The sequence below is a fragment of the Eupeodes corollae genome, chromosome 1, assembly GCF_945859685.1.
Source record: "Eupeodes corollae chromosome 1, idEupCoro1.1, whole genome shotgun sequence".
NCBI classification, from domain to species: domain Eukaryota; kingdom Metazoa; phylum Arthropoda; class Insecta; order Diptera; family Syrphidae; genus Eupeodes; species Eupeodes corollae.
Window position 1 is genome coordinate 166,801,866 of NC_079147.1, and position 12,083 is coordinate 166,813,948.

The 12,083-nt window shown below is 33.6% G+C and overlaps 1 protein-coding gene across 1 annotated transcript in view; it reads left to right on the forward strand.

The window, feature by feature from the left end:
• LOC129941648 (thiamine transporter 1) overlaps positions 1 to 11,687 on the forward strand; it is a 47,323-nt gene extending 35,636 nt beyond the window's left edge. The window contains exons 4-6 of the mRNA XM_056050340.1: positions 4,322 to 4,647; positions 4,722 to 4,963; positions 11,257 to 11,687. Coding sequence (XP_055906315.1) covers positions 4,322 to 4,647; positions 4,722 to 4,963; positions 11,257 to 11,494 — 806 coding nt within the window. The 3' untranslated portion in view covers positions 11,495 to 11,687. The remainder of the gene's footprint in view (positions 1 to 4,321; positions 4,648 to 4,721; positions 4,964 to 11,256) is intronic.
• Positions 11,688 to 12,083: the final 396 nt, after the last annotated feature.

Consider the following 12,083-nt stretch of genomic DNA (forward strand, 5'->3'; position numbering starts at 1 on the left):
CATTCATTATTATTATTTTGTTACTTATGAAATCGCTATCTAAATCTACCACGTTTACTTAGTTTATGCAGGATTGATATAAGATGCACTATAAGCATCGCGCCAATAGTGGATTCAGACTTTTAATCAAGGGGAGGGGGGTCAACATAAAGAAGAGTTTTTGAAAACCTCTTGAAATTGTTCTTTAATGTTCTGTAAAGGAGGCTGGCAAAATGTATACAACATAATGGGCAGGTTAAGACAGCATAAATGACTTCATTTGCAGTCAACTGCATTCTTTTAACGCAATTTTTGACCGAGGCAACTAGTTAGTTGTTGCAAGTGTCAAACATTTAAAACTTGGAACTTTAATTCACTACTTTCAGTTGATTGTGCAGAAACCACCAAAAATATTATAGTTTATTAGGCAGGCTACGAGTAATGATTTGTATTTTGTACTTTAAAGAAATATTCATAATTATTTCTTTTCCAAATTAACAAGGAACACTCTGACAGAAAACATTAAATCAAAATAAATAAATCATAGTGTAGTAAAGTTCTACTTCAGTTGAATGAAAAAACATGATCAGCTGTCATTTTGACATAAGTGGACTTGACTTGATAGTTAGGCGCCATTTAAAGCTATCCGTGGTTTCCATCATTGAAAACGAACATTGGAAATTCGTTAAAAATTTCAGTCAATTAAAAAAAAATTCCTGTTTGAAATCCACCGAAAAATTTGTACTGACAGAAATCTGTCATTGGAATTGTGTGAAAACATATAAGTGGTCCCTTAGGGAGATTTTTCTTTACTAACTTTCCAGCCAACTTTCCAATATTACATTTGACAACTTATATTATTAAATTATCTAAGAACACTGTTGTCCAGCAAGATATGGTCTACCTACTTAATTTGTACGACTTCCTATGTATGAAAGCATTCCAATAAGTTAAGAGTTAAAATACAATAATTTAGAGGGTTTGTGGTGCATTTGACGCAGAAATGTTAGACATTTTGTTGAAAGGTAGCTTTTTCCAAAAATAAAATATGTACATACATATGTATTCTGTTATTATTGGCATTTCTACAAATACGCAGAAGGCTACAAAAATGTAGTTGCCAAAACCCAGAAAATGAGAAAGTTTGTCAGAAACCTGTGATTTTGTTCGTATTAATATAAAACGGAATCTGATATGAAGATTTTCTGGCTTTTGTGACGTATTTTTTTCTGACTCAATTTTCGACAATCTATTATTATCGTTATCAGTTAGCTTACTCCTAGATTAATTTCTGTTTTGCGTGAACCTTTTTGAAGACGTTTTGATTTCAAAGGAGTCGACAAAACTTCAAAATTGTAGAGAGAAAAATGTTTGGTTTGTGAATTAAATTTCCTAAAAAATGTAAACAAATTAAGGCAAACAAATAAGTTGGAAATAAACTTTAGTGTGGCACTCACAAAATGCACTTTGCTGAATCTCGTTTCACTTCAATTCTTAAGAGATTCAAAGTTTCTACTATAAAACTATAAAATGAATAGATATGAACAAAAATAAATAAATTGGGTGGCGCAACAGTCCGTTGGGAACCAGGGCCTAGTGACTTACAACTCTCAACCATTGTGTGCTAGTGCTGTTGTCAGGAATGGAAGGGACCTACAATTTAAGGCCGAATCCTAACGGCTAATTAGAGAAAGCACTTTTTCATGACAAGAATTACTCTTAAAGGATTTGTCAATTCGTGATGTTAATTGGAGATTTGAATGCGAGAGGTGGAACTCGTAGTGATGAATGGTTGCAGCAAACAACCAAAACATCCTTGTTCTAACGTAAGAAGAAAGAAACTAATAGATTTGTGTAATAAATTTGGTCTGCGCGTACTAAATGGAACTAGTACCGTCGACTCATCAGGACATTTAAAGTTTGTCGGGGGCCATTAGTAGTCGATAATGCTTTCATAGGAGAAGATTGGGAACCTGTGAAAGATTTTAAGATGAGTGAAGTACCATTTTCAGAGCACTTTCCTGTTGTTGTGAAAACGAAAATTCACTTTGAGCATTATGATGAAATAACCTTTATGCGGCTCTTGCCCAGACTCAAAGAGGCTTTGGCTAAGGTGTATCGACGATCTTGGGATTTGCAAGTCCAATCATAGCATATTGAGAAAGTCTCCCAGTTAGAACGGATTGAGAAACCCATAAGAAGGACTCTGATAAAACGAAGGAAATACAAGGAAAGAACTTTAGTTTTAATTTCAAAAAGCTCGAAAATATAATTCGCATGGTTTAGGATTTTCCGTAACTCAACCGAAGGATTATTTTAGAGTTCTTATATAGAGGTCAATAAGAAGTTTTAAGAGCTTTGTAAGATTAAAAAAAGTTATTCACTAAAACATAAGCAGCTCTATCAGAGAATTTCTTAAAACAAAGAGTTGTGTATATTTTTATGGATTTTAAAGTAATCGAAGGTGCACTATTCTAGAAGCTGTATAACCTTGGATTATCATTGAAGTTTGGTGGCGTTCTTGAAAATTTAAATAGAGGCAGTATGGATAAGTAAAGAACTCCCTGACTGGTTTGTAACCTCATCAGGAGTGCGACAAGGCTATACGTCATGCCCTACTTTGTTTACACTATTCAAAGACGACCTTTCAGACTAGATTCCGGTCGGTTGGAGTGGATTTAGGTACTGATATCCACTTACGATGCAGTCATATTTGCGAATTCTCCGGAAACTGCAGCTCATGATTAACAAAGTGTATCAGTATTGCCAGCAATGGTATTTAATATCGATGAATCGAAGATTATGATTATTTAAAGTGTTCGTAAATGCTTCAAACCAAAAATTTGGCCAATTATCTCTTAACGCACTTTATAAATTGAATTTGCCTGAAAATACGCCAAACTATGTCATCATAATGGAAACGGGTCTCTCTCCTTTGTTTATAAAAACATTAAACTTAGTTACAAACGGAGTTCTTTCTTAACGTTTTTAAAATGTTTGATTAACGGGTTGGGAGAAGAGTGGTCATGATCAAAATAGTTGGTAACGAGAGTGTCAAGATCCTTCTAAAGAATGTCAAATTAATTTTACTCTACAAGAATTTATCAGTCTTTGAAAACATTTTGTATGGAGTAATTTTAAAGCTTGGTGAAAAATGTAGACCCGTATATACAAATTGTTGAATCGTCTTATTCATTAAACAGAAAAACTTACAGCAGATTAAATCAAAACCTTGCAGAGAACAACTATTTTTTCTGGATACCAATAATGTCCATGTGGATTCTATGGATTGAACCAATAGATTTAAATTACATTCCACACAAGCCTGATTTACAGCTTGGATATGTGCAACCACTTCTTAGGAATGACTTTATCGGAGGATCAAGTTATAAGTTTAGTGTCAAACTTTACGAATTACGTTTACATATATAAAGATTTACTATAATGAACGAAGATTTCGGATTGTGTTCCTATTTAATCCTTTTAAAAATTTGTTTATGAACTTTAGATTGTTAAAAAATTATAAATCCCTTCTTTAATTTCAAAAGTAATTACATCGAGGGCTTTTTATATTTACTGTGTTGTATTGTCAATCTTGCAGACGGCAATTACCATGCTATAATGATTTTTGTAAAAAAAAATCTGTGATATTGGGCAGGTTCAGACAACATAAGGGACTCCATTTGCAGTCAACTGCATTCCTTGAAGGTACATTTTGACCAAGCCAACTATTTAGTTTTTCAAGTGTCATAAACTTCAAACTCAGAACTTTACTTTCCTAGCTTCTACCTTCAGTCTATCGTACAAAAACTAGGAAAATATTATTTTCTACAAAACATTCCTCAGACAAACTACAAGTCCATCCCAATTTGCATTTTGTATTCTAAAGAAATATTACTTATTTCTTTTCCAACTTGACGAGAAATCCTTTTACACAAAATATTAAATGAAATTGTGCGAAAAATAAATAAATCGTAGAAGAATAAAGTTCAACTTTCAGTTATTTAAACAACCATGATCGATTGTCATTCTTACATAAGTGTACTTGACTTGGTAGTTAGGGAGATTTTTCTTGACTAACTTTCCAGCAAGTTTTCAATAAAGTTGCCATAATTGGAAAGCAGTTTTTTGGCAGCTGGTCAATCATATGCCAGAAACTTGCCTTACTTTCAAGTCGCTTAGGTCGCCTGAACCTGCCCATTGTAAATTTGACTGTAATTAAATAAAATCTGTATCTATCTACATATGCATCTATATTATTGTAAAATTCACAAATCTGATAACGACAATGAAAAAAAGATAATATTAATGCAACAAAAAAACCAAAACGTTATTATTTCAGCTCAAATTTGCGCTACCATTTGGGCTTTTGGTTTGCCAAAAGTGACAACAAGTGTTTACTTCCACCGAAAACCTTCGTTAAGTATTTCAATTGCATCAAATGGATACCAAGGTAGTAGAACTATTGTTGAATCATCACAAAATCATATTTCAGGACAGCAAGTACACTTACCTCCGTTACAACTACTTTGGTCACATTTCAAAAATGCTTACACAAATGTCAAAGTTGTCCAATGGAGCATTTGGTATGCTGTCGGTGTTTGTGGTTACTTTCAAGTTATATCATATATTCAAGTTCTATGGATATCGATGGAATCCAATCCTGAGGTAAATAAGTTTTAAAATAAAATTTGCATATTTTAGGTTTTTAACTTAAACTTTTTTTAATTTAATTTTTTAAGACTGTTTGGAATGGAGCTGTGGATGCAATACTTACACTATTAGCAGCTATTTTTGCTCTTGCAGCTGGTTTTATACATGGATCGCGTCTTAATCCGAGAGGAAGTTTGTTAGCATTGGCAGTATTATCTATTTTGGAAGGAGGGGCTGTGTTACTTTCATGCTGGACAACAAATATATTTTGGTCTTATGCTGGATATATTATTTTTGGAGCACTCTATGCCTTTGCTATAACCGTTTCAGGGTAAGACTTGAATATTGTAATTATAATTTTATCTATTAATTGAAAATGTCAAGAACTTTTCACGAATACGTACAATGTAAATAAGTTCTTTAACCGTGATGCATATATACTTGTCGATTGTATGAATATACTTATTTAAAACAAAACTCAGGTAATGACATTTTTAGTTTAAAACTAGTTAATTCACTTCATCAACCATGAGTAAAATCAGCTATTGGTATTAGTAAGCAAGTTTAAACGACATAAGGGACTTAAAGGTAAGGCAATTTTCTGTTGGGAAACTGACTTTAAAGACTGCGTTCAATCTTAGTCATATAGGGTATCCAAATACATTTTTGTTAGTATTTTACGTGTAAAGGAACACTTGGTCCAAAACAGCTGAGATGTCAAAAAATGAATCCAAAGGTATTCAATAATTTCGAGAATATGTGGGTATCTGACAGAACAGCTGATTCAACTTATGGTTGAACTTGAAGAAACCCGACAAATAATTTAAAGTTTCGTTTTTTTTTTTATTTAATAAAATATAAAACTAAACGTTTCATTTCATTTTGAATTTGTGTCCTTAGTGAGCAGCTGATTGTAAAACGTCAATATCAGTGTCCACTTACTTTGTAGCCGTACTTCGGAGGGGAAACTTTAATTAATTTTGTTGCTAGGCCAATCAGAATGCATTGACCACGGAGCCACTAGCTTAGTGAACGCCAAAATTGAACTCAGGCAAAGTTAGCCAAGAAAAATCTTCCGTACAAACAAGTTAAGTCTCTTTTATGTCAAAACGAACATCCTAATACACTGAGAGACCTCCTCTAAAACGCACTCAATATGCTCACTAGATGGGCTGATCACTGCGAACTTAGTATTAATCCTCAAAAAACAGACCTCATCCTTTTTATACGGAAATACAAGATCCCAGTAATTGTACCTCCTCCTTCAATAAAAGGTGTACCACTAATTTTTACCAATGAAGCCAAATATCTTGGTCTGATATTGGACAAAAAACTAAGTTGGAAACCTAATATTCAGGAAAGAGTTAAAAAAGCTACAGTAGCTCTTTTCCTTTGCAAGAAAGCCATAGGAAGCAAATGGGGTTTTCAACCTCGCATAACCTACTGCCTATACACATCGGTCATCCGTTCAATTCTTATGTACGGGGTTGCAGTGAACTGCATTAAAGAAAGTCACATACTACGACAAACTCAGCAGAGCCCAACGCACTGCATGTCTCTGCATAAACAGAACATTGAGAACCACATCCTCAGCAGCGTTAAACACTCTCCTCCATCTGACACCCGTTGACATCTTCAGCAAACAAGTGGCACCTAGTACAGCTATAAGACTCAACGCCTCATCTCAATGAACCAACAACAATGTGGGGCATTCCATCATTTCAACCTCTTTGATTCTATACCAAAGTTCATAGACTACACTATTCCAAAACTCCATTTTGGAAAAACTTCCAGGTATCCATTCCATCGAGAGATGAATGGGAAGACAATAAACTCCTGGATGACAAAAGCATTAATTTTTATACAGATGGACCCAAGACAAATGAGGGAGTTGATAGTGGTGTGTACTCCGAAAAGCTTAATCTAAGCATCTCTCTCCGCCTTCCTAATCATTGTAGCGCCTTCCAAGCGGAGATTTTAGCGATCAAAGAGGTTCTCTCCTGGCTAAGAGAAAACGTGATATCAACTTCTGATATGCGCATCTTCTCTGACAGTCAGGCTGCTATTGAATCTCTTGACGGTGTCTCAACCAAATCTCAAACGGCCCTCGATTGTCGATTGTATTTTTTGGAGATGGCGCAGCAATTTAACATTCACCTTTTTTGGGTGCCGGGCCACAGAGACATCACATGAAATTGTAGAGCCGATGAACTCGCTTAAAATGGAACATTCAAACCTATTTCACCTGAAAGGGAGAGAATAGGTATACCGATAGCTACATGTAAACTTCTGCTAAAAGAAACAGCTTTTGCAATAACAAACTCTAGGTGGCACAATTTACCAACATGCACAGCCACAAAATTTAAGATATTAGCTTCCTAATAGGTGTCCTTACGGGACACTGTCTTATAGGCAGACAAGCAATACCACTTGGTATAGCCTAAAATGACTTCTGCAGGAGCTGTATGGACGAAGAAGAAGAGGAAACAATCACTCACCTTCCCTGCTCTTTCACTAAGACGCAACCTTTATCTGGGAGACTACTCTTTAACCTAACCTAACCTTTGTCAAAACGTCAGCAGATTATGTTTCTTCATTCAAATGAAAGCTTAACTTCATAACTTATTTACTAGAAGTTGAAATGAATGGTTGTTAAAAAAATGCAGTTGACTGCACATAATGTTCCTAATAGCCGTTTTTCTGAGAGCCTAAGTGCATCGAGTACGATCTGGCAGAGTTTGATCTTAATTCTAGCTCTCCTTCTTACTTATGAAACAGACTGGAGGAATGAAGTGTCAAAACTATAGCTTAAGAATTTGTAATATATCTCTTACATACCGCACAAAAGAAACGTAAAATGAGCCAGGCTCAGCTTTTTACTCCAGTTCCTCAGTCATTTTATTTAGAAATGAAACACATACCAAGCGCTCTGATAATTCTGATCAAAAATAGAAACAGATTTTTTTTTGGCCCGGTATCACCAAAAGAGATATTTTCACAGTGCCACTTCTATTTGTTTCATACTTTTTTTGGAGTTTCTTGACAATCTAATCATTTAATCTAGATGTAGTTTAGGACAAGTAAAGGTTTGTTTTCAGGTTCAGAAAACATAAAGGACTTCATTTGCAGTCAACTGCGTTCTTTGAACGGAAAATAAGACCAAGGTAAATAAGACCAATAATAAAATCCATTATTCCTTTTCCAATATGACAAGAACAGTTTTTACAAAACTTTAAATGCAAATGTGTACTAAATACATACATAAATAAACCACAGTGCTATGAAGTTCGGCTTTCAGATGAATAAAAAAAACATAATCAACTGACATAAATACGCTTGTCCTAATAGAAAGGGAGATTTTCTTAACTAACTTTCCAGTGAATTTGCCTTAAATGGAAAGTAATTCTTTGGCATCTGGCTAATCAGAGTATACAGATATCCGGTACTTGTCTTTCAGTTAAAAACACTGGCAGGTTCAGAAAGCATAAGGCACTTCATAAGCATTCAACTTCATTTGTTTGAACGTAAATTTTGACCAAGGCATCTAATTAATTTTTCATGTGTCATGAAACTCAAATTCAGAACTTTACTTTATAAAACCTTACCATAAGTTCATACAACAAAAACTACCAAAAACATTACTGTCTACGAAACACTCCTAAGGCAAGCTGCAAGTCCATGACGATTTGTATTTGATTTTGTATTGTAAAGAAATATTACTTATTTCTTTCCCAAATTGACAAAAAAAAACTCTTTTTCATGTAACATTTAACCGAGTTGTGAAGTTTAGCTTTTAGTTGAATGAAAAAACATGATCAACTGTCAAGTAGATTTGTCTTGATAGTTAAGGAGATTTTTCTTGACTAACTTTCCAGTACTCTTGTTGTACCCGTGGCATGATAGTTGCTGCGTTGGACTGTCATGCGAGAGGTCTTGTGCTCGATCCCTGCCTGTGCCACCTAAAGTTTGTATTCACGGGTACAGCCCCTTGCGAGGAATTGACAAATTCTCCAAGAGTAATTCTTGTCATGAAAAAGTGCTTTCTAAAAATAGCCGTTCGGATTCGGCATATAAACTGTAGGTCCCCTCCATCACTGCAATTACTCGCACACAGGAATGGTTGAGAGTTGTAAGTCACTAGGCCCTGGTTCTCCACGGGCTTTTGCGCCACCTAATACAATGCAATACAACTTTCCAGTGAACTTCCAATCAAGTTCCCTTGATTGGTAGGCAATTTTTTGGCAGCTGGCCAATCAGATAACAGAGAGAGAGACTTTCAAGCGGAGTATATCTAATAATGAGTAGGGACACTCTCTACACATATGCAACACCTACTAATACAATTAAAAATGAATAATAAAACAAAAAATTATTATAAGTGAAAACAGGTCAAATGTATCCATTTTAATCCTTACCTGTTTAATTAATCCAATCTGTTTTCCCAACACCAACACATAGACCTTCGATCGTATGATACATAAATGAGGTCTTTTTTCATAATGGATTTTTAAAAGCGATCCAGTGTGATCGCATGTGTGTGTGTGGTTTTGCTGTGATTTTCATTCATTGAATGTGACCAGCCTCTACTCTTCTTTTATTCATTCCGTCCCATTTTTATTTTATAAATTATACCTCTTACGTAATTTTTAAATAAATGTATTGTTTTTAAATATGAAAATTGCAACTTCATCTTTGTTTTGTTCTTCTTAAAACATAAAAAAGCTATGTTTGGCGTAGTATAAGAAACATTATGTTTTACTTTTTTAGTACTGGTAACACTAAAATGTCATTAGGCGCGGAATAGGAACTGTTTACATTTTTTCGCAATGCATTTTTAAAGGCAATCTGGGTTGAATTGTAATCATTTGTGCGGAAGCGTTTCAGTGAGTTGAATAAAGGGTGTATCTTAAAGGTGATTGAAATTAAATTTAATATGGGTAAACATTATGTAAAGTGCTTGGCATGCTGTCAAGAAGAAAAAGTTAATTCGGGCAATAATAGGATTGGAAGACGATGGACAGAATAAAATACATTTATCTGCAAATTATGCCATTGTTGTAATAGTAAGAGGCCTTACTCATCGGTATAATCAGTTACTTGGGTATTACTTTGTCCATTCCTCTTGTCCAGCCAAGACATTGAAGGAAATCGTAGTCAAATGTGTTCAAAAATTGATTGAAGTTAAAATTAAACCCAGGTTTGTAATTTCAGACCAAGGTGGAAATTTTATTGGTATTAATAGACTTCTAGGCATTCCTTTGCACAAACCTTTCTTTTATGTTGAAAATACTAAAATTTATTACATGTATGACACATTGACACCCCTCATCTTTTGAAATCTTTTTGGTGTAATTTCATCAAATATGACTTGCTTTCAGTCGATAAGTTCAACCGTTTCAGCTGGTATTTATACCCTTGCCAGTATAGGTGCTTCATCGTCAACAGCTATTAACACAGCTTAAATAATTGAAAAAATTGACGAATTATTTGATGTTTTCAACTTATCCCAATTTAAAGCAAAAGCATCCAGAAGGCCATTTTTTGCAAATTTTAAAATGTGTTTCATTGTTTTGTGGGCCATATTTTGAAAAAATACCGCCAAAACCATAAGTGTGAACTGGAACTGAGCCAGCAACCTAATATTTCCTCCATATTCACTGATTTTACAGAATTTTATGGTGCAAATTTAACACGACCACAACAAGATTTCTTAGATGCATTAGAGACCCTCGAACAAACATTTATAATTAATTTTCCAAATTTATATTTTTGTAATAATTTTTAAATGAAAATGTTTATTATTTTAAAAAACGAATTTGATTACAATTGCTGTAAGAACCAAAATAAGGACTTTATTGTAAAGTTTTTTATACGAGTTCGAGTATACCATATCCTTAAATGCAACAACGAAAAAATCTAGCAATAAGAATAAATATTTAAGCGTTACACATATGTACAACATTATTTACAAGACCTAAATAAAATTACTTTAAAAAATGATATAGATATGCCTTTATTTTTCGGAACACCCTTTGCTACAGTCAAAAGAAATACTCTTTTTCTTCCTTCTCTTTTACACTGTAACAATTCTTACTACCATCTATTTCTCGTGTTTGTGTGACATAGCGGTAATTTAAAATATGAACTCAGAACGAAATCGTGGAGAGTGTCCCTACTCATTATTTGATATACTCTGCTTTCAAGGCCCTTACGTCAAATAAATTTGCCCATTATGACGTTTTCCATTTGTGGTGATATCCCAAAAATACTCATGATGATTTAATTGTTAAGTCCCAACTATAATAGACTTAACCGAAAGTAAGCTAATGTCAAAACAAAAAGTAACCATAATGGATTCAAGTAACTTAAGCAAATTTGACGTTTGCTGAAGCTCGAGCCATTTAAATGGCTCTTGCGTAATAGCGCGAAAGTTAGCGAAATTTAACGAAACTGAGCAGAAAGTCTATTATGGTTAGTAACATATAAGGCTGCGTATTGGTTCGTTCCCTTAAGCTGGCTTAAGCTCGATTAAGTCTATTATAGTTGGGCCTTTAAGTTCGCCAAAAAACTAAATTCAAATTTTAAAATTATATATTAATCAACTATTTTCTTCTATTTTTCTAGCGCGGAAGTTGCTCGTTACTTAGAAGAGGAGAGCTACGGATTAGTTTTTGGAATCAATACTATGATTGCACTTTTATTGCAATCTATTCTAACATTCGTTGTAGTTTCGGAGACTGGTTTTGCGCTTACTGTAGTCGGCCAATACACTGTATATTCTTTTTATTTTATCATAATTGGTGCTGTATACTTTTTATCTGTTGTGATTGAATATTTTATAAGTCGGGAAAACAAAGCTTAGCTATAAAATAAAAATACAAAAATTCCTATTAAAGTCGTTTTTTAGGAAATTTTTCAAGTATTAGCAGTAAAAAAAAACTATCACAAATGCACAATTACTTAATTTAGTTGTTGAACAAGAAAATGTCTCAAGTACAAACATTTTTGTAAATAATAAAAAAAAAAAACAATAATTAAAATATAAGTAAGACTTACATCTTTGTGTTTTTATTTTTAATACAATTTTAAATAGAATTGTGCATAAAATACATAAATAAACTGCAGAGTTATGAAGTTCAGCTTTTAGTTGAATGCAAAAACATGATCAGCTGTCATTTTGTAATCTCGTCTAAACATCCAAGTTTTTGTTTTTTTTTTCAAATAATTCGACCATTGGCCACTAATTGGAAATTGAATGTTTATCCAATTTTTGTTTTTGCACAGTGAGTTGTTTTCACTTCTTAAATAAATATTTACATATATTCCCTGTCATCTGTCGAGAAAATTGTCTTGCAATAAGTCTCACAATTTTATTTTTTTCTAAATTCTCTCAACAGGAAATTATTTATTGGGAAAATTGTCAACCGATTTTCTAATAAAAATTTGTCAAA